The sequence below is a fragment of the Podarcis gaigeae genome, assembly GCF_964106915.1.
Source record: "Podarcis gaigeae genome assembly, chromosome: 7".
NCBI lineage: Eukaryota > Metazoa > Chordata > Lepidosauria > Squamata > Lacertidae > Podarcis > Podarcis gaigeae.
Genome location: NC_139683.1, coordinates 49,879,826 through 49,906,440, shown reverse-complemented (window position 1 = coordinate 49,906,440; position 26,615 = coordinate 49,879,826). Strand labels below are relative to the sequence as shown.

The following is a 26,615-nucleotide window of genomic DNA, read 5'->3' as shown; positions in this document are numbered from 1 at the left end:
ATCACTCTGTGAATAGGATCCATGGAGGAGATGGGGGAAGTCTCAAGATTCAGGGAAATATCTTTATATGGGTATGTATTTGGTTTTGTTATAAATTTATATTTGTAAAATCAAATAAAAATGATTAAAATAATATAAAATACAAAACCACTGTGTGAAAATCTCTTTTGTAAAGTTACAAGCTGATGACCAGTAGATAATTACTGGTGTGGTACAGGAAAGGGCTAAAATGAGGGTGTTGCTATTTACTGTATATATTTGACAACATTTAAGTTTTGTTATTCAAATAAAAAAAATGTCACAATCAAATAAATACTGAATAACATTTTGAAACAAACAATGCTGTGTTTACATGTGTGGATCTCAGTTTGCTCTACCCTCGGTTCAAATTTCATCTGTCTCTTCTCGGTAGAATCATTAATAAAGCACAATGAACGTAAAAACTAAGTCAGATGGGGCCAGGAAAGGGGAAGTTTCCAACTGGCTTTTATCTGTGCTTCTGTTTATTATTCTCTTTCTGAGAGCACAATCCACTAGCATATGAGAACTGCAAGACTGTTCTAGTAGTAAGACAATTTTTATACTTTGTTAATAAGAGATCAATTCTTTCGTGCTAAAAACATAATGTTGATTATTTCACTAAAATGATCACTAGAAGAGAGAATGCAACAAAAGGAGTAAGTAGTGTCAACATGACCTAACTTAACCATGACATTTTCCGAACATGAAGCCATCACAGATTTCTCTCCAGATCCTTATTTACTTTCCTTACATTAAGATTTCCAGATTTCTATTCTTATCCCTATTATTCCAGTCTTACTTTTTACTTGCTTTTATTTGTTGCTGAAATCATGATTAAATATTTCAGAATAGTTTATGGTTTTAATTGATAATATAATAGTTTAGCATTTTTAATTTGTTAAACTACCTTACAGTGAGTTGTCCTAAATGGTGGGTTATAGATATATCAAACAAACAAACACAGAATATGTGTTATATCAAACACTGTGCGTGTTAACTTTTGTTCACACAGCAAGACTGCCCCTTCCTCCCTTTCCCTCCCAGAGTGCCTTGAGCATCCTCATAAAGGGTTGGGGAACTGCAATTGATAAAAGAAAAAGCTTCACTCAAGGGTGAACTACATGTTATGATGCTTAATGATCCCAGTCCAACCACACAAGCTTCCTTCTCTACTCTTCTCCTGAGCATCTTCTTCTGAAGGCTGTTGAACTATTTTTTCTTATAACATTTTGACCGGGAGATTAGGAGTGATCCTTACAAAGCAATATATCAAACCATTAACGCACAAACAGCTCACTTCTAGTAAAGCGAGCCACTGATTAAGACGGTAAGGACGGCTGGTTAGATGCTTAGTTAACAAGAATTGCTAACAAAATGTGGTGATCCACATTGTGTGTGAACATGGGTGAGTGGTATGTGTGTAAGGAAGAATAAATGGATGATGGATGAATGGGGAGTGCGCATGTGAGAAAATGGACAGATAATTGGGAATAATTTGTGGGAATAAGGATGCTGAACTAGATAGATCAAATATGGCTTTCCTTATGCTCATATCACAACACGGAAAGGATATCCATTTTAGTTAAATAACAGTGGATTTTACATACCAAGTTATCCAATTTTAAACTACCTTTTCACCTAAGCCCTTCTCAGTAAACCCATGACTGACAGTGCTTCTGTTTCCACAGCAACCTTCCCCTCCAGGGATTTAACCCCCTCCTCTGGCCTACTCTTCTATAATATCTATATAATTGAACTATTAAAATCTACATGCATTGTTTTCTTCTTTTTAAAAAGCCAATTGTGAAATTCTGTTTTTTTCTTTGAATTGATCGTGTCATAAAAATAAGGACTAGTTACTGAATTTAAAGAAATTTAATTACGTTTGATTTCTTTGTGTACTGAAGCCAAGGGGGGGAAATGCTAAGGTTTAGAAGCTTACATTCTTGTGTAGAATCTGTCCCCCTGTTCTGCCTATGAATTATCAAAGCCACCCACCATCCCTCCAACATGTTAGCATTAGCTATTCATTCTCCTTTAACATTAATTTTTAACTCACATTTTTTTACAGGTTGTTGTGTTCACAGAGGAAAAGGTGAAGTGATTATTCTTATCTAATGTTCGCCTGGTGTTGAATTAGCTCTCTTTTCGCAGAACAGGAGTAACCAAGCAGAATATATATGAAAAATTTCTATACATCTGGAAAGTAGCTTTATTTAAACAGAGATATCCAATATTTTCCTAAGGGTTCCTAGGAGGTAGCTATAACGGGGTAGATGAAATCCTGAAAGTTCATTTGCAAAAAGTTTATAGATATTTAAGCCTTATCTACACTTCCACTTGACCTATGCCTAGAAAGTACAGGTCCGATATGTTTTCTGCTTGTCCCATGCTCTCTAGGCATGGGTCTGAATGGTTTTTCATTTGTCACACAGCTTTTCCTGGGAAAACCCACTGATTATCGCTGAATCAAATCCAATGCCAATCCACAGAAAATCCTATTGACGTCTGTTTCGATTCAGCAGGAAACAATGTCTTTTCCCAGGTGACAGTGACAGGACAAGTGGAAGTGAAGTGGGATTAACAATCAACTTCCATAACAAAGAATAGAGAGAAATGGCAAGGAGAGCTTTAACTTTAAATCAGAGAGTATGTCAAAGCAGCATTTTTTCTTTAGAGATTACAAAGAAAAATGTTAAGGTGGTACTGTATAATACGGTGGTACCTTGGTCTTCAATCGCCTTGGTACTCAAATGCCAAAACCTGGAAGTGTTCCGGTTTTCGAACGTTTTTCAGAAGCCGAACATCTGATGCGGCTGTCGGCTATTGTTTCTGGGGAACCTGAACCAATCAGAAGCTGTGCCTTGGTTTTCGAACATTTCGGAAGTCAAACGGACTTCCGGAATGGATTAAGTTTGGCGCTTTTATTTTTTGCTATTTATTTTGTTTTTGTTTTTGAGGCTTTTTCGGTTCATTTGTTTTTATGACTGTGGGGAACCCAGTTCAGCTACTGATTGATTGAGTGACTGCGGAAATGGATAAGCCCCCCATCCAAACTATGACTATCATCATTGCAGGTAAGAAAATAAGAATAATTTTATTTATCATCTACAATTCTGTCTTATTTATTTTATAGTACAGTACATTGATTATTCGGGATGTGGGTGGCACTATGGGTTAAACCACAGAGCCTAGGACTTGCCGATCAAAAGGTCAGCGGTTTGAATCCCCACGACGGGGTGAGCTCCCATTGCTCGGCCCCTGCTCCTGCCAACCTAGCAGTTCAAAAGCACGTCAAAGTGCAAGTAGATAAATAGGTACTGCTCCGGCGGGAAGGTAAATGGCGTTTCTGTGCACTGCTCTGGTTCGCCAGAAGCCAACCCCAGAGTTGGCCACGACTGGACCTAATGGTCAGGGGTCCTTTACCTTTACCTTGATTATTGCTTTCATTTTATGGATCAATGGTCTCATTAGATAGTAAAATTCATGTTAAATTGCTGTTTCAGGGGTCTTGAACGGATCAATCCATTTTACATTACTTTCTATGGGAAAGCGTGGCTTGGTTTTGGAACACTTTGGTTTTGGAACGGACTTCCGGAACGGATTAATTTTGAGAACCAAGGTACCACTGTATTGTTTTAAATGTATGGGGCAGCTGTGGCCTCACTCAGCTGAATACAACTGACTGAAATTTTATTTATCATTATAATAGTATGCGATAGTACCCATCCTCCCTTCCATAACTGTCTGGTAGCCTTGTTCTCTATACCATAAGCTTGTCTTTGATACTGGTAGTCTTTGTTTACAACACAGTGCTGGGATGTTCCCTGTGATACTGTCAGTCATGTGATAATTGGCCAGTTTTCTCTACTACAATTACTGCTGAACCTAAAAATAGCTAAACCTTGCCTTGGCCACTCATCTAATTTTACAGGAAATGAAAAACAATGAATCGCCCTACAAAAATGGTTTTGAATTCATGCCAGTGAGCCATTGATATGAACTGAGTCTAGAAATTTAAACAGGAGCAGAATTGGAGTTAATTTGTTAAGAACTGGAATCATCTACAAGTTTTTTAAAAATATTATAAAAATAATAGAAATATTGTTTAAAATGACATGATATTTAACCTGGGCAGGTAGTTACCTAACAAAGTCCAAGTATTCCAAGCAATTTGCTTTATTCTTAAAATGCACCAGCCTTTTAAAAAAGTAACTTTTTTGTTCTATCTGAGCATTGGAAAATCGAATCAGGCCTGATGGCTGGATCTAAAACTGGCCCATTAGCCAGAGGCCATTTTGGAAGGTGGGCAGTGCTGTCATTAGGAAATTCAAAGTTCAAGCCAAGGTCATGCTTATTTAAAAGGCAGCAGACAGAAGCTTATTCCTGAGCTCCTACAGTGCTAAGATCAGAAATAAGCCCCAGTCTGCCATCCTTTAAAGTGCAGGCTGAAGCTTTTTCTACCTAATGCCTTTTTTCACCTGTGCCTTTTGAAGCGCACTCAGTGGCTTATCTCCAATCTCAGTATTGCTCTTTGACATTTACTGCTTTGTTTACTGACAGTCTACTGTCAAATAGCAGGCAGAAGCTTGTTCTTCTTCCTCTTCCTCCTTTCATATATCACCCATTGTAGAGACAGAATGGACCTCAAAGGTCATCCACACAAACGTATGCCAATAAAGGAAATCTACTGCTACAGAATCCCTGCATATGACGCTAAATTTCATTCACGTCAGTGGGTGTGCTATGACACAAAAATGAACATCACTGGACATTATGGTTACTCCCCCACCATTTCAGCACATATATGCTCCTGTTTCACCACAAAAAAACAGCAGGAAAAGAACTGTATACTGGTATACTACCCTAAATTTCATCACATTACTACTGCAATTTTTTGGGTTAAGGGAGCTGCAAATGGATTTTTAGTTTTCCAGATGTGGCTTTTATGTCACATGGAAGCTCAAATATAATAATGAAATTAACAGTTAGGGAAACATTGAAGAATTGAAATAAAATGTTGTATGAACGCAACCAAAGTGTGTCTATGCCACATGAAGTGCTCAGTACAAAACAGCCTTAGCTACAGCTTCTTGTTTTAGTTAGTAAGCCAACATGAAGCCAGAATCTGATTTAAAGAATTACTTATTTACAATATTTGTATGCTACCCAATAAGGTAAGTTCCCTGGAGAGCATCTAACAGTTATAAACACAAATCAACATAAAACAAGATAATAAATTGATAAAAAGCAATATAGCACAAAATCCAATATAACAGAAAACCAGCAACAGAAAACAAAATCAATACAACAAAAGCTCACAGCAGCACCAAACCACAACCACAGTTTTAAAGCAGGCATACAGTGGGAGGAAAGGTGACTGGGGAGAATGAGGTGTGAAGGTCCAATGGTCATTCTGAGCTTGCTAAGACCATGGTTTACCAAGCCAGGAAAACTATGTCTGAGAAGATCAACAGGCTAAGAGCTTGGCCAGAGCTCTTGGGGGGCGGGGGCGGGTTTGGAGATACAGTGGTACCTCAGGTTACGAACTTAATTCGTTCCAGAGGTCTGTTCTTAACCCAAAACTGTTCTTAACCTGAGGTGTGCTTTCGCTAATGGGGCCTGCTGCTGCTGCACCGCTGGCGCGCGATTTCCATTCTCATCCCGGGGCAAAGTTCTCAACCCAAGGTACTACTTCCGGGTTAGCAGAGTTTGTAACCTGAAGCGTTTGTAACCCAAGGTACCACTGTACCTAAATTGTAAGAGGAACTGGTGCCATGCTAATAGCAATAATCTCACTTGACTCTCCCATCTGACATGTAATATGAACAATCTGCTTAAAAGAAATTGATGTTTACTGTCTCCTTGGCTGCTCTAATTTGACAAGTCAGTTTCTCCGCCATGACAAGCCAGCATATTCATCCACACTTTAGTTATATCATGCATCAATCGAGAGTCCTTCAAATATGTTCCAACAGTGCACAATCTCTAACCTAGCAACAATCAGGAGAAAAGTTAACTTTTTAAGGTATCGTATGTGCTGTATGGACTCTTCCGTAATTCCCAGAAGGGCCAACAACATATTCTTTCCAATTATCTCAGCCAGTTCTGAGAACTGCTGTCTGTCTTGAAACAGAGTGCCATGGAACAACACAACAGCTCAATAAGCTGCAGGCAGAGCACCAGCAGGAACAGTGGGAAGAATACTCCACTCCTTGCTGATGAGGACAGCAAATATAACTTTTCTTAAGATATGAAAACTAAAGCTTAGGCTACAATTCAACTGTTTGTCTTTAAGATGACCAAAGAATCTCCGTTCTTTTCTGAACTGGGTCTTTTAAGAACAAAAATGATGACAGGAGCACAATGACAATAAATATCTTGTCAATTATGCCCAATTACTACAAACTAGAATTTAAGCAGGCAGTTCATTAATGGAAAGGTAGCTAATATAGACAGCAGGCTGCCATGCAAATGAAGAGAATTGTCTCTTATATAAATTCCTGCTTACACTGACCTACTGTATCATCTACATAGTCACACAGTTTTTGCGTGATTCCTGTGGCTTTTTGAACTTGATGCAAACTTTTTGCCCTTTTATGCTGCCTCTGCCATTTTACCAAATTGAAAGACTGCTGTCAGATCCTATCAAAATATTCAAAGTTATCAAAAGTATAACTGGGTATCTTGGTTTTTTTAATTTTTTTTGGGGGGGACTAGTCTATCTGGGTTTATGGGCACATTTGGAATTTTCAAAATGTTGCAGGTATCATTTCGAAACTACTGCAACAAGGGGCTTGTCCAGTTACAAAATGGCTGCTGTGGGGGCCACGGTGTCCCTCTCACTCTCACTGCATTAGAAGGCAAGCAGGTAAGAAGGGAAAAAAGGAAACACAGACCCTAGAGAAGTGGGGGGGGGGGACCAAACTCCCACCAATACAGACAAATCCAAACCTTGAAAGGAGGGAATGTAAAACAAAGATTACTCCCCCACCCTTGGACAGAGATGGGGAAGAAAACCAAGCACAGACCTCCAGATCTTAGAAAGGAGGAAAAACATACAAACACAGACCCACTAGATCCTGGAGAGCAGGGAGAAAGCAAATATACAATATTCTTTGCTATCTCTCCCTCCTTACGCTGCCCACCAGCCCTCTTCCAGCCATTCGCTCTTCTCTATCCACCCATTACCTTTTCCTTTTTTTTCTTTCACGAGGCTTTGTGTTCTGTTGAGGTGTGGATCTCGGTTTGGAAAGCTGAAAGGAGGAGTAGGAAGGACCAACATTCCTTCAAGCATCTCAACTTGTTTTCAGAACTGAAGCTGCCCCCTCCTTCCACTTCCAAAGGAGGAGGAAAAGGTATCTCCTGGAAAAGTTGATGGGGCCAGGAGAATAGGAAGGCTTTAAAGGCATTTCATGAGTGCTACTTTGGGGGTCCCAGATATAAACCATGGGTTAAAACCACCCCAATACCTATAGTTGTGTTTTGTCTGCAGTAAGACAGAAATATGCATTATGCCATTGAGGTAAATCTCATGACAACAAACTATAACACAAGTATGATAACTTGCCACCCATTTAATTATTTAGAGGTGGAAACCCTGCCTTTCTCCCTCCAAAAGGGAGTACCTTATATTATTATTTTTGAAAAAAGTTAATGATTATTTGACCTGGAAGAAAGTAGCTTTAAATCAGGGACATGCTTTCTTCAGACTTTCAGGATCTACTTTGCTTTATGCTAAAATTGGAAGCTTCACCAACCATGCTGAAGTGAAAAATAATGGAATACTGCAATGGGTGAGAAACTGTCTTTCAAACTGAGGCTGCAGAAAGAATAATAATCAACACTGGACTATTATAACACGTTTGTGATTTATATTAGAGAGCACAGAGCCACAGCAGGAATGACTGGGCATTTCTCAGGCTTTGGGACAAGGACTAGAGCTGACAAAGATGTATGTTGGGTGGAATTGCTGTGAAACTGGAAAAGCCTCCTTTACCCATGAGGTTTCTAGAAATGTGTTGATGCTGTATTTTTTATTTGTGTCAAGCTATATTGCTCTGTACAATGCATTCTACTGATTTATTGTTTTCTGAGGGGAAGAAGGACTGAACTGGTCACTTATTTAACCGTTCTTACCAAGGAGGAATCCTTTATGGTTTGGGAGTTTTTCAGGAGGGAGAAAGTAACGTCTTCCTTCAATTTTTTTTTTTTTTTTAAGGAATAGGAGCCAGACATACCCTTAGAATTAAAGAATGTAGTATCTTTGAGCACGTGCTCAGTCCAGGAATTTGTTTATAATACCAGAACAAAGTTCATGTTTCTTGCCACCCAGAAATCCTCTTGTGGCTTCCATCCAAGCTTTGGTGATTTCACTGGCCTAATTTGGAGTGGAGGAGCCTTTTCATATGTTGCTTTTGTTAAATAACCGGAAATCAAAAATCTTGATCTTCTAAATCTATTACAAATCACCAAGAGAGTAGATCCCAAACTACTTTTTTTGTACCCCTTCTTTAAATGTATAATCATTTCCTCATAGAGAATTATTTATGCGTTTATAGAGTACCTCACCTATCTTCCAAAACAGATCAAAATTTACCACTTTAACTCCATCCCCAAATAAAACCCAACACTTCCCCCAAAATTATAGATGGTAAATATATGCTGGTTTTTTCTGGACCATGTCTTATTACAGTATATATATTTCAAAATACTGTCTTTCTGGCATGATATTAATTTTCCAGTGTTCAGTATAAGCGAATGGAATAACTGTTTTAGTTAGAGGGAAAAATATGTCAAGTTTTTGTCAAAGATATACCTAAAAGCACACATAACCAAGTGAAATATCCTGCATAGTTCCAAGTTTTTTCCATTTATCATAAATCCTCTATTATATACTAACCTGACTCTTACTTAAACAAAATTCAGATGAGCTGAAAGGAAAAAGCTGATCCTCAAGTTTTATTCTTATTCAAGCTCTTAAAAATAGGATATTATTGAAAAAATGGATAAAGGTAAAGGGACCCCTGACTGTTAGGTCCAGTTGCGGACGACTCTGGGGTTACAGCGCTCATCTTGCTTTATTGGCCGAGGGAGCCTGCGTACAGCTTCCGGGTCATGTGGCCAGCATGACAAAGCCACTTCTGGCGAACCAGAGCAGCGCACGGAAACACTGTTTATCTTCCCGCCAGAGCGGTACCTATTTATCTACTTGCACTTTGATGTGCTTTCAAACTGCTAGGTTGGCGGGAGCAGGGACCAATCAACGAGAGCTCACCCCATCGCGGGGATTCGAACCACCAACCTTCTGATCGGCAAGCCCTAGGCTTTGTGGTTTAGACCACAGCGCCACCCACGTTCCCCCCCCCCAAAAAAGTGGATACATATCACATAAATGAAAGCAAGCACCAAAATGCCCCATAGAACCAATATAATAAATTAGTATTGATAAGCAGAGGGGGAAACATATCAACTTGGTTCCGTATGCATAGTTATGTGCCAGTCCAAATTAAGCACATTTAAGTTCCACAGTTTACAGTTGGGGAGTTCCAAGTATGTGCATCACTCTCAGCTATTGAAATAAGTAGGACTGAAAAGTAGTCAACTTTGGCAGGATCAGGCTCTAAGTCTTTAAAGTGTGTGTATTTCATTATAATACTGATTTTAAAAGAATGCTAAGTTTTGTAACAACTTGCACCCCACCAAATGTTATGTATTATGATAAGTTGATATTTACTTTGGAACGGAGATAGGTAAAGGTAAAGGTACCCCTGCCCGTACGGGCCAGTCTTGACAGACTCTGGGGTTGTGCGCCCATCTCACTCAAGAGGCCAGGGGCCAGCGCTGTCCGGAGACACTTCCGGGTCACGTGGCCAGCGTGACATCGCTGCTCTGGCGAGCCAGAGCCGCACACGGAAACGCCGTTTACCTTCCCGCTAGAAAGCGGTCCCTATTTATCTACTTGCACCCGGAGGTGCTTTCGAACTGCTAGGTTGGCAGGCGCTGGGACCGAGCAACGGGAGCGCACCCCGCCGCGGGGATTCGAACCGCCAACCTTTCGATCGGCAAGCCCTAGGCACTGAGGCTTTTACCCACAGCGCCACCCGCGTCCCTTGGAATGGAGATACTGTATAACTAAAACATGGAGTAATTACATAGTTGGTGGACTGAGTGAGAGGAGCAGTCACTGTAAGTGAGGTTTGAGAGAGGAGAAATGGCCATAATAAATCAGTTGTAGTGTATGAGGAACATTCCCTTTCCTGTGAAAAAAACACCTCCCTCAAACACAAAGCAAAACAAAAATGCTTTCTGTAAGTTTCCACTGGCCTCCAATCATTAATTTAGAATGCTGGTTTTCAGGCTTACACAAGTACATTGTTCTGTAAGAAGCACTTACTATTGTGCACAATCAATCAACTGGTATTCATTTGATCTCTCGAAGCATGCCTTTACTCCTTCGTCGTCCCAGAGCTTTTTTGCGTGTTCAAAGAATTCCTGAAAATTGGAAATGTGATAACATATTAATTTTGATGAAATATTTGAATTCTGACTCATATTTATATAGAAAGAGATATAATCAACTAAACTCTTCTTAAGGGGTCCAGGAAGCTCCCCAACATACTGTTCCCCCCCCCAAATATTTTGTTGTTGCACCCTTTCAAAAATGGAAGAAGTTACAATACTGGTAAACCGCAAGCAGGATACTATGCTCTCTGCCTAAAAGAACTGAGCCATATCTCAACTTCGGAATTTAAATTTTATTGTCAAGAACAACCACCTTTGGAGCGTAGCCATGCATATTTTTGCAGCAAAATCACATCTTTAACGTGACACCTCTTTGTGGTTTTAAAAAATTGTATACTGTTTTAATTTATTTGACTTGTTTATGTTATGATTTGAAAAAGATACATACATCATTTCACTTGCTCATTTTGGACGGGCTTTCAAACTTAAATGGGTTGGAGGGAGGCATCAAATACAGGGACCCCCCCCCCCATCTTAGGTGAGACTGATATGTGTGCGCACGTGCACAGCGCTGAACCTGGAAGTGACCCAGAAACGTCATTAAAAAGTCACTAAAAGGGCAGAACAGAGGTGTTTCAATTGCATGTGATTTCATGCAGGCACGCAATGACCCAGAATGCAACCCCTGAGCAAATCAGGGGTTGCCTGTACTTCACAGACAAAGCATACCACTTAAGAGCTTAGGTAAGATCTGAAGCTAGCCTCCTCTCCTGTTAAGTTTTTACTTTGGATTCTTTATTATGTAAAGGCACCTTCAAAAAAAAAAAAATTCCCCCTGGGTTTCCAAAAAAACGGAATCATCAGCATATATAATACTGTTGGTTGCATTCAACTAGCTTTTATTCAGAAGAACGCTTGTAATGGGTCTACTCTGAGACAGACTAACATGGATATTTTCTGTATATGCAAATTATGACATGCATCATTCCGAAGAGCTAATTCACACAATCAGGTGATGATTAAGAGAATGGTTCTTGATGAATACTGCATTCACATTACTATTTACGACAGCTAATGCGTGATACTGTTAATAACTTCAAACATATGCAATTATAAAATAAAGTTGGTCATGTGAATCAACACAAATAAAATATGAAAGAACAAGTTTGCTTCTATCCCTTCTCTTTTTTAGAAATATCTTGGAAATGTTTCTGAATTCTATATTTCAGCTTTAAATAGTCAAGTTGCTCTGAAAGATTAATTTAATGTATGTATAAACCTCCTGTACCATTTCTAGTACTTTATGCACCCAATGACTAGCTTGACAGTTCAAACAGCCAGATAAAAAATTGCTGTAATTATAGGTGCTGTCTATCACAATTTCCATTTAAAATGTAACTTCACCCTGAGTCATACATAGGTCCTAGCAGAAGGTGGGATGTTACTTTAAAGTTAACAGGTTATTGAAAAAGAAAGTGGGGGGGGGGGGAGAGAGACAACTAGTGAGGTTTTTAGTAAGGAAAAATTCTTTTTACATATTACTCATTAGATCAGGTCTCAAGAATTTCATTACCTTCAGCTCCAAAATGACTTCCTGCTTCAAACAAAAGGGGAAAAATGCAGTGCACATAGAGGTTGGTAGATTTTTTAAAAAAATTAAAATGGTTTGAAAGGATGTGCTCATATTAGTTTATCCAAGTGTCAGAATTCTATGGAAAATTAATCAATTCACTAGAAAGTAAACATTTATTGATTTTAAAAACAGAATAAAATATTCCACTCAGAAGAGGAGACCATCACTTGGAAAGGTTCAAACGCTTGCATACCTATGTTAGCAAAAGACATTTCAAACTATTAAATTTCTGACTTAGGTGTTCGTTTGTGTCTGACTGGAGGCAAATTCTCTAACTCTGTACCATTTTAAAATCACATCCCTTTTAACAATGCTTTGTTGTTTTGATTTATTCTGTGTTGAACATAATCAAACATGTTTGATCAGTAATGCCTTGGTATATGATCAGGCAGCAGACTGAAATCTAAACCACTTTGGAAAATCCTTTAAAAAACACTGCTGTGGCTGCTTTTTCTCTTTTTAACTATGACTGCCCTTTCACACCACAGGTGAAATTTAAATTGATAAAAGTACTTCTAAAAAGCGCATTTTCCTCAGGTGAACATAAGATAGCTAATGTTTTCTTCAACTACAAAAAGCCCATAAAAGCAAGCCTAGAGAGACTATGGTCAGCAGGTTCCATGAACTCTCTTTGTTGTGAGATTTGAGGAGGTGATTTGTTAGTTTGCGCCCTGGGTAAGAGACAAGGTGGAAGGGTAGAGTCCTGGGTGGGAACCAGGAGGTCGAGAAGTGTTGAGTAGGCAAGTGTTTCAGAAGGAAAAATAATTGTTTTTGTTTTTTAGAAGGACCATGCTGGATGGGGAACATAGGTTAAACACCTAGGAAGAGCTGAGCTAAATAAAAGGTTGGGCTTGATCTGTGAGCTTTAAGCACAGAAAAGTTACCAGTGTATAATTAATCAGTTTGTTTAGCCAAAGGCTATCACAAAAGAACAATGTCCAAACAGAAAAGAAATGGGTAGGGCTGATCCAACTGGCCCACAAGATAGTAAAAGCTACACTTTTTTCCAGCTCAGTATGAAAAGGAGCCTGCCCTTGGAACGAAGAATGACAGTTCAGGAAACATGCCCATTCAACAGTGTTATTTTTGACAATAGGTAAACCTCAGACATTAGGATAGAAGAACTACTTGTTAAAGGATTCACGTGGCTGCATTAATAAACAACAAGGTTGAAAGTACAGTCACTTTGCTCAGAAGTCTCATTTCACTCAGTTCAATAGGACATCCTCTTAGAAGTGTGCGAACTGATTTTAACTTTAAGCAGTAATCCGCCTCGAACTATGTGGACTGTGTCTTCTCTCTCCTACTATGTTAGTCATAACTCTGAAAAATGCTGGACTTGGTAAACTCTCACATTTCCTAATTTAGACTTTTTGCAGCTCAGAGCAGATGCTTTAGTATTGCTCATAAACATCCTCGGCGTACAACAAGAGTATGCAATAATTATGTCCTGAGTACTGTATAGTTCTTCCCAGAGATTTATTAAGGCACTGCACTGTTTATTATTTTACAGTAAACTATCTTTCCCTTCTTATAATTAGAACAAACTTATTCAACATTCAAATAATTGCACATAGAGTACATCATCATCATCATCATCATCATCACCATCACCATTTCTAAATGCCATTCCTGATCACTGACCAGGCTGGCTGGGCTGGTGGCATTGAAGTTGGAAAACACCTGTAAATGCTCAGACAGTCACTATTCCTACAAGAACCTATTTTTTGAAGGCGGAAAACTTGTCCATTAACCTATGCATCTACTTTAAAAGTGAGTGTATCTTTAAAGATTGTGATGAAATCTGGTGGTCAGCCATGACTGATTAGCAGGGGCGTCTTACCCATAGAGGTTGGCGCCAGGGAAGAGTTCTGGAGGGCGCCAGGGAAGAGGGAGAGGCTGGACACGGTTTCCCCCGGCATCAGCTCGCCACCCTCGCCCGCCTCCACCATGCTGCACCGAAGCAGCGCCGCACCCGGAGCCTCTATCTGCCATGGCCACCGTAGCACAAAGCAGCAAGTTGAGCCAGGAGGTGGCGTGTCCAGCCTCCGCCTCCTGCCCTCCAGCCACTGCCCGCCTCCTCCAGCAGCGCCGTCCTCCCTAAAAAAGGTCAACAACTCTGGGAAAGGGGGGGGGGCTCCGCCAGAGGGAGCTTTGCACCATGGCGCTGGATATGCTTAAGACGGTTCTGCTGATTATAATAAAAAGAAGAGAGATCATACAGGAATGCTCTCTGTCTTGAATAATTCTTGGAACAAGGACTTTTGTTTAGGAAGTTCTTGTGTTAAAATTGTTTGCTCACCTAGAGGTAAAATATGGAGGTAAAATATAGCTATTTTTCTGAACGGTAAAAAGTTCAAAATCTGTGATAATTTGTCTCAAACATTTGACATTTTTAACATAGACATGATTTAGCCTAAGAGAGGTTAAGGAGCAATCCTATACACAAGAAGCTGGTGTATAAAGCAATACAATGCAAATTAAGTTGGCATAAAGTTACACTAGATCAAAACCCTGTTCAGCAGTAGGACTGCTACTGCTGCTCTGCCTAAGCTTGGCAGAGGGAAAACAAGCCTATAAAATATGCTAGGTTGCTAGGTCATGTGACTGAGCTGAACAGGCTTCATATGCAGCCCAAGTCTCCCCTCTCTGGTCCTGCCCCCACCATGCCCTTTTGGGGGGCTCTTCTCAGCCAACTGATCTGTGATTAGCAAGTTACATTGGTGTATCATCGGCTGTGCCAGGGTTGGGGAGCCAGGAATCAGCTGACTGAGCTAGAGATCTGCTGCATCCTAAGATGTTCAACCTGGTTCATCTTGCCATTGGATTGCCCCCTAAATGTGACAACAACATCAACTGAGTTGAGTGACATGGTAAATACATTATGGCAGGTTGCTGGAACCTACATCACAGAAAACAGGCACCTGAAAATAGGTCTTACATGTTCTTCCTCCAAATTAAAGTAACAAACAGACCATGGATGAACAGGGCATAATTTCTCCATAGCCATTCTCCTAAGAAGAACGCTTAATATAATCAAATGTCAATGCTAAATGCGTAGTTCAGAGTCTATTTGCTGCATCCCTTGTCATATTTGATTTGGATGTTTTGCTCTTTTAAAATATTTCACAGCATTAAACACAATCTAAAATAAATATCCACACACTCATATTTCAAACAAACAAGCAGATTCCCATGATAATCATGCTTTTGTTTAGAAGACAGGAAATGTCCCTTATGGCTTCAACAGTCACCTTTCAATGCTGCATGTACAGGTTTGTTCAAAGGAGTTTACAGTATTTTGCTATGGAGACACAGCAGCTTACTGTCCCATCTACTGAGCTAGCAACAAAGACAAACAAAGAGGGTTGTAGTATGCAAATAAATCTCTCTCCCTTAATTTTTCAGCACAACTTACAACAAAAGCTTCATTAGCACACAACCTGAGACATAACACTCATTAAAACTCATTTAGGAATAGCCAAGTTGGAAGCCAAGGGACCTGCTTAACACGATGTTCAAAGTCTCTGTGTACACCTGCTTTAGTGTACACTTAATTAAGAGGGCAACCCTTGGGAGAAGATTATCTCTACCCCCAGCAGGCCTTTTTTCTAGAATAATTTCTAGGTGTGCAATAATCATGCAATTACCCTTGCTAATTAGTGAAAGCTATCACTACTGACAGAAGTAGCCCTGTCCCTAATTTTCTAAATATTCTACATATTCTTCGCAAGGTCATTTTGTTTCCATTACATCTCATCACATCAACAACTTGATGAATTGTACTATGAGCTTTTAAGAAAAGTGATTTGATGTGTCAAACATTAGCCTGGAGAGTCAGTAAACAGTGTTCTCGCTTTCCTCCTCAGGATGTATTTGTGTAGGTCCAAGAGACTGGTATGACGTAATCAACTCCTAGCAGAATACTGCCATGCCATGCCACTGCAAGTGTCTGATGAAACAAATTATTTCTGTACGTAATACACCTTCATAAACAAAACACACAACTGTCCTTTGTTACTCCATAAGCCTGTGAACAGGGGCTCATTTTCATGTCCTTTTACATTCCTCTTTCAGCAAGTAGATTTATTTGCAACTTCATCCTATTTTTTAAGCATGTGGATGGATTTATCAAAGTATATAATTATAGATACAGAATTTAAACATAGATACACTGTGTGAAATCATACACATTGGTAATGGCACTCAAGTAAACCATTTGTCTTTATTTCTAATAGGTACTTAACAGCTTCATTGGATCAGCCCAAAGGTCTCCCTAATCTACTATTCCATCTGTAGTCAATAAAATAAATGCCTGTAGACAGCTCACAAGCAGGGTATGATGTTAATGGTAATCCCTTGTTTATCCCCAGCATGTAGTAACTGGAGGTGTTCAGCCTCTGTACATTTATCTATCTGTCCAATAACTCAAAGACAAACCTATTCTCCATTAATTTGTTTTAATTTTTGCCAAGCTGGTTTCTGGCCATCACAGTCTATTGCAACAAATAAAAGCTATAGTGTGCTGCAGTGGAAGTGTATACTGGAATTCAATCTCCATAATTGACATCAAAAGGACTGTTGTGAGGAAAAGTGGGCCAACCCAATGTATGCAAACTTGAAAGGAAGTACAGCCTAGAAATGTGATATATAAGTAAGAGATATTGAATTGTACATTCAGACCAATTGTTCAACTAGCCCAATACCTAAGGAAGAGGTCATTCTAATTTCCTTCCATTTGAGATCATTTTGATTGAGCAGGGTGGCCCAACTTTTCATACCAAGTGGGCCACAGAGTACTTTGACACAGAAACCATGGGCTGAACACTGCCTTGTCATGTAGGGCAGGGAAGTGAGGCCAAAATTTGATCCTCCCCTTTAGGCCTTGGTGCTGCCTTTTGAAAGCCAGCTAAGCGATGCACACTAGGCTTTGGAAAGGAGGCTCAAGGCTCTGGCATGGTCCTAGCTCTCCCGCCTCCTTCTCAAAGCTAGGAAAGTGCTAACAAGGCTTTGGTAAGGAGAAAGGAGGACTCTAGGACCCTGTCAGAACCCCCACAGCTCCTTCCCAAAGTTCAGACCTCCTTATCTAGCTTTGGGAAAGCAGTGTGAGGGCTTGGGTGGGGGAGGCATCAAAAGTTGCTGAGGGCTGCCAAAAAGACCCCGAGGGCCACACCTAGGCCCGCCCTGCATATGATACACTACTGAGCTTTGCCCTTCCCCTAAAGGAGCATATGCAGATTTATCTAACAGTAGAAGCCAATTTGATGAATGGAGGGAAGGTCCATGAATTTGAGGGAATGTCAACGGATTGAAGTCCAAAGCTGTGCTTCTTCTGAGTTTAGCTACAGTAAAATTTGGAGAATGGTAAGTAAAGTTATTGGGGGGTTTTGTTACACATTTCAGTCTGCGACATTATTTTATGAAGTTTGCAATGGTGAAATTTACATTCTCCCTTGACAAGGCATAGAAAAGGGCAAGCACATCCTACTTCCTGCTCTGTAAGCAAGGTTCATATCCACCAGACAAACCAATCTAGTCAATCTATTCCCCATGCTGCACCAAATGCTGTTCTGGAGGAATGCCCAATCTTCTGGACTTGCTTGGAGGGTGGAGGAGAGAGAGATGAAGGGATGGCAGTGGAAGAGTGGTAGGAGATCCTGAAAGAAAACTGATTGTGGTTCTTGGGGTTCAAGCCAGGATACATACTGATAATGGGAGTTTAAATTAATTAAATATTTAAGCATAATTAATAAGCTCAAAGCTTTAATCAGTTCCCAGCTCCAAAACTTACTGTCTTGTAAATAGTTTTGTGTGCACAAATAATGTTAGTAAAGTTAGGCAGTCAGAACAAAAATTCTTACCATTTTATTAATTCCATTCATTTAATTAAAATACCATATAATCTTTATTACAAGTCAAAGAAAGAACAGCATTTTCAGCCTCTTTTACATTACAATCCTATATATTACTCTCAAGTAAGTCTCACTGAGGTCAACGGGACTTATTCCCCAGGAAAGTATGTATAGGTTTGCAGCCTGAAGCACATAAAGTATCACTGATGCTTAGTGTTACAACACTGCAGAAATTAACAATTCAGAAATTCAGTTATATTTGAAACCTTTTTGATTTCAGTAACTGCTTAATTACTGTTAAGGAAGATAGCTCTTCAGAAGCCAGTAAGTTCATTTGATAATATTACTAGCCATCATTTAATACCTTATTCTTATAAACTAGATGGATATTTCATGCAAAACATTTCTTCAGTAACAAAGAACGAGAATAGATATGATAAATGTTAGGAACAGGAAATGTTTCAGCTTAGAATCCATCTACACTGGACACTCAACTGCATGCAGTTTTTGGACTTTTTAAAAAAGAAAAGAAAAGAAATCAAATACACCCAGCCTATTAGAAAGGGACAAAATTAATGTGAGCTTGAAAATAGAAGCCTGGGAAACTGACATAGACGCTTCCCCCCCTTTATCACCAAACATAGACACAGTAGTACCCTGGTTCTTGAACTTAATCTGTTCCGGGAGTCCGTTCAATTCCCAAAACCGTTCGAAAACCAAGGTACGGCTTCCGATTGGCTGCAGGAGGCTTTCTGCACTCAATCGGAAGCTGTGTCGTACGTTCAGCTTCTGGAAAACGTTCGCAAACCGGAACATTTCCCGTATTTTCCTGGGTATAAGAGGAGGTTTTTTATTATTAAAAAATGCTAAAAATTGGGGGTCGTCTTATACACAGATAGGGCAGCAGTAGGATGGGCAGTCGGTGGCTGCCATGAGCAGAAGATTGTCAGCGTTGTTTGGGCGTGTGATTGGTGGCTGCTGCAAGGTTTGCTGGTGATTGGCTGCTGTGGCAATTGGGCAGGAGATCAGTGGCTGCTGGTAGTGAGCGGACAGATGATTGGTGGCTTTATTGATGCACGCGATTGGCAGTGGTGGTCAGGCATGTGAGCGATTGTTGGCAACCCCCCCCCCCTCCAAGCTTAACAACTCTGGTCAATCTCTCCCCATTTCCTCAATTTGGAGTCCCTCAAAATAGGGGTCGCCCTGTATGCGGAAAAATATGGTACTTTCGGGTTTGCGGTGTTCGGAAGCCAATTTGTTTGACAACTAAGCCGTCCAGGAACCACTGTACACAGTCTAGAGGCACCATAGCTCAATGGTTTGAGAACAGAAGGTACATCCCTGGCAACTGGTTTTTTTATTTAAAGGATCATATAGCAGGTTAGGTCAAATAACCTCTGCCAGAGAACCTAGAGAACCACTGACAGTGAACACTGGTTATGCTGCACTAGATTGATCAAAGATTAACATGGTATAAGGCAGCTTCCCAAGTTCCTATAATTGTTCTTTTTCACATCTATAATTTACTAGACAGTGTAATCCTATGTATGCATATTTTGGAGTAAGTCCTGCTATGCCCAATGAGGCTTAGTCCTTAGTAAGTGTGTTTAAGACTGACATTTTTCATAATGGAGAAAAAGGTGTTGTACCAAGATAAAAACCAACCAACCAGTGTATCAGAAATACCCAGTAAAAATCAGGGATGAAATTAGAACTCATACTCAACAAAAAAATAAAATCTGGAGCTTATACAGTGGTACCTCTGAATACACACACCTCAGGATGCGAACGTGGTATACATGGAAGTATTTTTCCGGGTTTCGCTGTGCGTGCATGTGCAGAGGCACTCTATGTGCTGCATGCATGCGCAGAAGCGGCCCCTCCGGATATGCACAGCTTGGGATTCGACTGGAGCTCCAGAACAGATCCTGTGCGCAACCGGAGGTACCCCTGTACTCAATGAAATATTAATTAATTAATTAATTAATTAAATTTTAATCAACTGATATGATTGTGAAGCATGCATACTCTGTGCAAGAGAGGAGAATCCCTAAAGTTTTTGCAAGTACCTATACTTTCAGGATCATTTCTACAGTGTCAAAGTTGAGAATTGTGCTCGAAAGTGTTTGGCTTGAAAGTGAACCATAAGGGGGAGTCAAAGTGTTTTCTTCTGAGAAGCCGAGTGGGCAGTGTTACATTTCTGGAGCTGCTACCTGTTATTGATAACTGTTGTGCCTTCTTTTTATTAAAGAGAGTGGAGGGAGAGAACACAGACTGAGTGGTCAAATAACATACCCCTCCTCAAACCTAGATACCTATATTAAAAATAATATGTAAATTTTACTGACCAACAATCAAAAGGGGTTTTTTAATCAATCTATGCCATTACATAACCAAACACTGCAGTCCTAGATGAAAAACATTATAGCTCAAGCAATTTAACAACAACAAGAAGTTTTAATATATTACAAAAGCAGTCTTCAAAAGCCTGCCTAAATGAAAAGCCTTTACAGTGATTTCTAATAACTGGTAAAGACAATAATTCCTTTGGGACCATAAAGGACATTTTCTGACCTGCAGCTACACAATTCCTAATGAAAGGCTTCTCTGGTAGATCATAATGGGGTGGGAGTCTGTGTCTCAAGGGTTCTGAGGAACTCCCTAAGATAATACAGAGTCTCGGCTGTTCAGGACTTAATAGGTAAACACCAGCATTTTGAATTGAACTCGAAAACTAAATGGTACTGTAGTACTCTAGGTTTTCTCTCTGTATTTTACTTTGGAGGGAATATTATCAAAATGCAGAGTGAGCACACCTTTTAAATATCTATCAGGCTCTTAGTTTCTTATGTGTTCTAGGAAATGCAATCTGATTTGTCATCATGCTGGATGAAAACTCAGTTATACACAAAAGCAGAAAATGGCATTTCTTAAAAATGTGAATATTCAAAATGAGTTGGAAGACTCAATTTAGAATATTTTTCCATATATAAATATATGTGAGTCACCAAATTAACATTTAAAATTTTTGCCCTTTCTTCTAATTTTGGAAGTGGTACTCTCATATTCTTACGTTAACTGCTAATTAGTTACAAACAGCTCAATTCTGCCATTCTTGAGTGGCAATCTTATGCTTGCTTATTCTGCAGTAAATTTCACTGGATACATACAATTTACTTCAAAATAAGCAAGCATAGGACTGCTGCTCAATTAATCAATCCATCAATAAGTTTCTAAATAACATGGGAGATCTCTGTCATATATTTCTTCATATAAACAAAATCCATTTATTTTTAAAAGCACCTTAATGATACCATGATATTCCTGGGCAAAATGAAACCTTACTCATCCACCCATAGCTGTCAACTTTCAGATTTGAAAATAAGGGATCAGCAGCCTCGAAAATAAGGGATCGGCAGCCTCGAAAATAAGGGATCAGCAGCCTTACTTGTCCCAGGGACAGTTAACGGGATATCTAACAATCCGGGATAGCAGTGGGAAACAGTGGGAAACAGCGCTGGAATAAGGGAATTTCCCACAAAAAAAGGGAAGGTTGACAGCTATGCATCCACCCAAACCTGGATGGCAATAGTTTACAGAAAATAAAGCATTAAACACAATGACAAAAAGACTCACTGTACTTATCATAGTCTCTACCACTGGTGACCTATAATATTTGTCCTATATGATATATTCTCTGCTTTGAAATAAATATCACTTTTATCATTATTAAAAATTAATTCTGGACATCATTAATCAGATTATACATATTTAATTACATACTCCTTATATCAGTGGATGGACAACCTGTGGCCTGCATCTGCCCCCCAGAACTTGATTTAAGAAAGTCACCTGCTGTGATGCTGAAGGGTTCCCCCAATCATTTATTTCCATTTAATTTTTTAATAATAATAATAATTTTTGAAACTTTTTTTTTACTGGCTGCTCCCATAAGTCCCCCACTCTAATGCCAAAAAGGATTGGCCTGAAAGGATTTTATCTAAGGAGGTGTGACTAAGCCTATGTATAATCTTGAAGTTCAATGATATCACTGACTTGATTTTTAGATGAACAGCACTGCCAACATGACTTCTAAAGTAGCAACCAGGAACATCTTTGAGTTCTGATGCCCCTCCAACTCCTCACTCTGTATGCCCCAGTAGGCTGAGAGGTACTAATTCAACTCACTGAATCAATACTTCTCTCTTAGGTAGTAAATACAATATAATACAACAACAGAAGGCATGCTGGGACAAGAGAAACATACAATGATTTTGGTATTAACTGATTGTTCACTGATCCTTGATCTAATGCTCTATTTAGATTATAGATGTCTAAGTATGCAGTGTAGTTTCAGGCAAAGAGCACAACAAGGTGTCATATCAGTATGGATTTTATAGCTCTGTTTAATAAATCACCATGTTTTTAAGTCTTTGTGATTTGTTCTCACACTGTACTTTTTGAAACATCAAAGCTCCCATCTGATTTTAAACTAAACGTACTACTGAAACAGCAACCAAAACATGGAACTGATTCAAAGATGCCCAGTGGTGGTATGATTGCTGCGAAAAACAACTTCCATGGAGTTAGGACTCGTGGAATGTGTACAATTCAATCTGCTTATTCACAAGGATTTGCAACATAAGGCCCTCAGAGTCAGAAACACAACAATGGCATGCATACTTCCCACCAATTTGACCAAACTAAATGGGAAGCTGATTCAAAATGTTTCTGCAGCAGTGTAGAGACTCAAATACACAGAAGCGATTTTAAGTGGCAACCAGGATCTTGCAGGCATGCATAAATCAGCTAATGATAGTTTTTTTCCATGTATTCAAACCAAATGTAAAATTAATACAGTATCCCAAACCAAGACTCTTAATTTGCTCATAGCTGATTTACGATTTTTGTTTATAATTCATTTTTAACTCAAGAAAGCATCAACAATTCTTTTAGCACATTGAGGCTTTTTAATGGATACTTGTATTGGCAAACAATAATGTGTACACTGCCAGCAGAATAATAAAAGGTGGTTCTCCCAACCAAAGTGATATGTAAACACAGAACAATTAAAAAGTAACTTCTGCTGCTGAGACAATTCAGAAAGCATTTTTTTATCATCAACATTTAGAGTTATTAGGCTATACTTAGACAAAGTTATTCTATCTATTTTCTTTCGTGACTAAAGCTTTCGAGGCCAATCCCAAAGCTCCTCTGGTACTCAGAAAGTGTCATTATGGTGTTTTATTTGATGTTTTAATGCAGGGGTCAGCAAGATTTACCTCGCCTGGGACGGTTCCCTCTAGCGGAGATCCCTCCACGGGCCAGATAGCGTGCATGCCGCCGCGATTTCCAGCATCTGCGCAGACACGATTTCCGGCATCTGTGTCTGCACAGACGCGGTTTTCGGCGTCTGAGCATTGAAGACACTATTTTTAGCACTGCAAAAGTGAGTCCCCACACCCCACCAGTTTAGCACAGCGGGCGGGGACTCGCCAAGCGGGCGGCTCGGTTTGGGGGCAGCTTGTGGGCCGGTTAAATGATCCCCGTGGGCCGCTTGTGGCCCATGGGCCTTAGGCTGCCTGCTCCTGTTTTAATGTAAACAACTTTTTGATTATTATTTTTTAATATAAAGTGGTATAGAAACGAAATGAACAATAAAAATAAGTCCCACTGGGGAAAAACGGCACCTGGACATTCCGTTGTGGTGACCGTAACCTATGTTTAAGCTGCCATTTGGTGATTAGTTTCTAACGCTGCACCTGACATAATTTGATTTCCCGAACCCCTCCCCCTCCAATATCCGCATGACTGGAGTGGATGTCTGTTGGATGAAAACCCATACACACATAGGTTGATTTGAAAAGCCTTTCCCCTTCCAAATACCCACATCTACTGTGTGGAGATCAGGGAAGGGGCCAGCAGCGCAGTTCCGCTCCCTTGTAACCATGTGAAGATCACTTAAATCAGTAAAAAGAGTGTGAAGGGAATTATGTTGCAAAGCAAGCTGGCATTTCTGCAACAAAGCACATAATCTATGAATTCAAACCACTTTTGACGCCATAATGTTTGGTTTCCCCCCCTCAGGATGCATTTACAAGAGGATAGCATCCATTCTTCCCATTTACATTTCTAGTCTGACTCCAAAGTCTGTGCCATATTTTTCAAGGGAAGCAAAATGTTTGCTATTTGAACTTGCCAGTTTGCAGGCTGGGTAGTCATGCTGGAAAACTCCCAACTATTTATTTTCAATATTCCTCACATTGGCATTCTGTTTTATCATGGTGGTTTTTTAAAAAAACAACCTGAAGATTTCAAATAGCTAGGAAAAAAGTTTCAAATAAAAGGATATCCTGGTCACTCCGACTCCAAATTCAGACTCCAAATGTGGTTTATTACTACTTTTTAAATTAAAACATGCATATCCTGCCACATATTTGCCTTAGCAAAAGGTTGCTCACACCAAACAATAATAAAACAATTGTTAATGGAACATAACTACCCTAAAAAAATAGAGACAGTGTTTTTTGAGTAAACACTGGCTCTTAATCAGGGTATTGTGTGATCCAGATGTGAGAAATTTTGCACTGGTTGGAAGAATCTGATAATTAGCATAATATCCTAAGAAAGCAAATTTCTAAGATATGTAAGGTAGTGATTTGTTTGAAAACAAACATACTGACAAAATATTTAAAAAAGAAAGAAGGCCTAAACCTTTCAAAGATAAAACAAAACTAACACCCAACATTCAAACTGGGTATGCAGTAGCATCTGTCAGGAGATACCAATGCAATGCAGAACTGGAATGACTGACTGACTGAAATAGTGCATTGATTCAATTATTACTACACTGTATTTCTCCTACACATTTCAAATATTTCCACCAGTTATATATAGTATTAACAGAATAGGGAGTTAATCTGAAAGTACATTTCAAAATCCCAAGGCTTAATAACAAATGCCTTTTATTCAGTGCAGGTCAAGCCAGTCCACCATGCTGCTGAATAAAATTTAAATCTATGTAAGCAATTAGCTTTCTTAAATTTACACACATCATTTGTATCCACTACCCAGTCACATACAATAATTGGCTGAGGGAGATGCCAGCACAGTTACTTAACAGAGCCTTTAAAAATACTTTCTACCTATTTTCCTTCTACTCATCCTGAGCCCTCAAGATAAGGTGCGGCAAATTGTTAATAAATATTAATAAAAACACACACATTTGCTCAAGTAAAGTGGTTGCAAGTTGATCGATATAACAAGCCTTTTAAAACAGTCCTAGATACCGCTATCTAAACAAACACTGTGAACAATCCAGCCAAAGTTAAGGACCTTTTATTATTCACTATTTTCAATGGAATAGACTAAAGGGTATGTTTACCTTTCCTATTAAAATAAATGGCACTTAAATGTGTTTAACTTGGTTGACTGTGCAAACTATCATTCCTTTTAATACCGAACTTGACGCTGAAATATGGCCACCCATAGACAAGGTAATGGTTTCTGCACGCATCAGGAAATCCCTAGGGCATGCTGAAAACATGAGTTTGTAAATTAAAAAGAAAACAAACAAACATGTAATGAACTGTTCTTTTAAGTTAATAGAAAGGTTGCTATTTGGAAATGTGTTACTGGCAGCTAAAGTCATCTGAGCTCAATGTTAGATAAAGCTCCAGTTTAGATAACTCCAACCACTGAAATGAATTGCAGGCATCTTCCTCCTTCTCTTTGCCCCATTCTCATACAGCGGTTTGAAAAACATGCCAAATCATGGTTGAAGTAAAACTTAGAACTGAAAGTGAAGCAATGTATAAATAACAGGGCAGCAAGAAGGAGCTGCCCATGGGTCACGATTTGGAGGATTGCTTCAACTGAACCAGTATCATCTGCTTCTGAAGGGTTTGGAAAAATACAGTGGTACCTCGGGTTAAGTACTTAATTTGTTCCGGAGGTCCGTACTTAACCTGAAACTGTTCTTAACCTGAAGCACCACTTTAGCTAATGGGGCCTCCTACTGCTGCCATAGCACGATTTCTGTTCTCATCCTGAAGCAAAGTTCTTAACCTGAAGCACTATTTCTGGGTTAGCAGAGTCTTTAACCTGAAGCGTAAGTAACCTGAAGCGCATGTAACCTGAGGTACCACTGTATTTGGCATAACAAAAAATGGAAAAACAGATTGAAACAATATGTACCAGACAAAATGAGGAATATGTGATGTGTTATTAAAAGTATACCATTCAAGAATTATTGTTGGGTGCAAGCAGCATTTTCTTGTTATTGCAATAGTATGTTAGAAACGTTTATAGTTTATTTTCTTTTTCTCTTGACAATAGGTACAAAAGCAATAAATGAGACCCTGTATGCCACTTGGTTTTACTATCATTTTCACATTTGCGTGTTATTGGGTTATTTTATTAATTTTACTTAACAAAATGTATATAGTTGTAGTAAAACTTCAAAGCTGTTTACACCCCCCCATTAAAATTATTTCAGTAAAACAGTAAAAACAGGTATTTAAAAACATTCAAAATCAATAATATACTAAAAACAGATTAAAACACATGCAACATCTACATATCTGGATAGGCCTGCCTAAACAAAAATATTTTAGGCAGGTGCCAGAAAGTGTAACAGTGAAGCT

General features: G+C 39.3%; 1 protein-coding gene across 6 annotated transcripts in view; it reads right to left on the bottom strand.

Moving 5' to 3' along the window:
- GNAL (G protein subunit alpha L) overlaps positions 1-26,615 on the bottom strand; it is a 171,929-nt gene that overhangs the window by 24,884 nt on the left and 120,430 nt on the right. For all 6 annotated transcript variants that reach the window (XM_083746799.1, XM_083746800.1, XM_083746801.1 and 3 more), the window contains one exon: positions 10,418-10,515. In XM_083746799.1, coding sequence (XP_083602925.1) covers positions 10,418-10,515 — 98 coding nt within the window. The remainder of the gene's footprint in view (positions 1-10,417; positions 10,516-26,615) is intronic.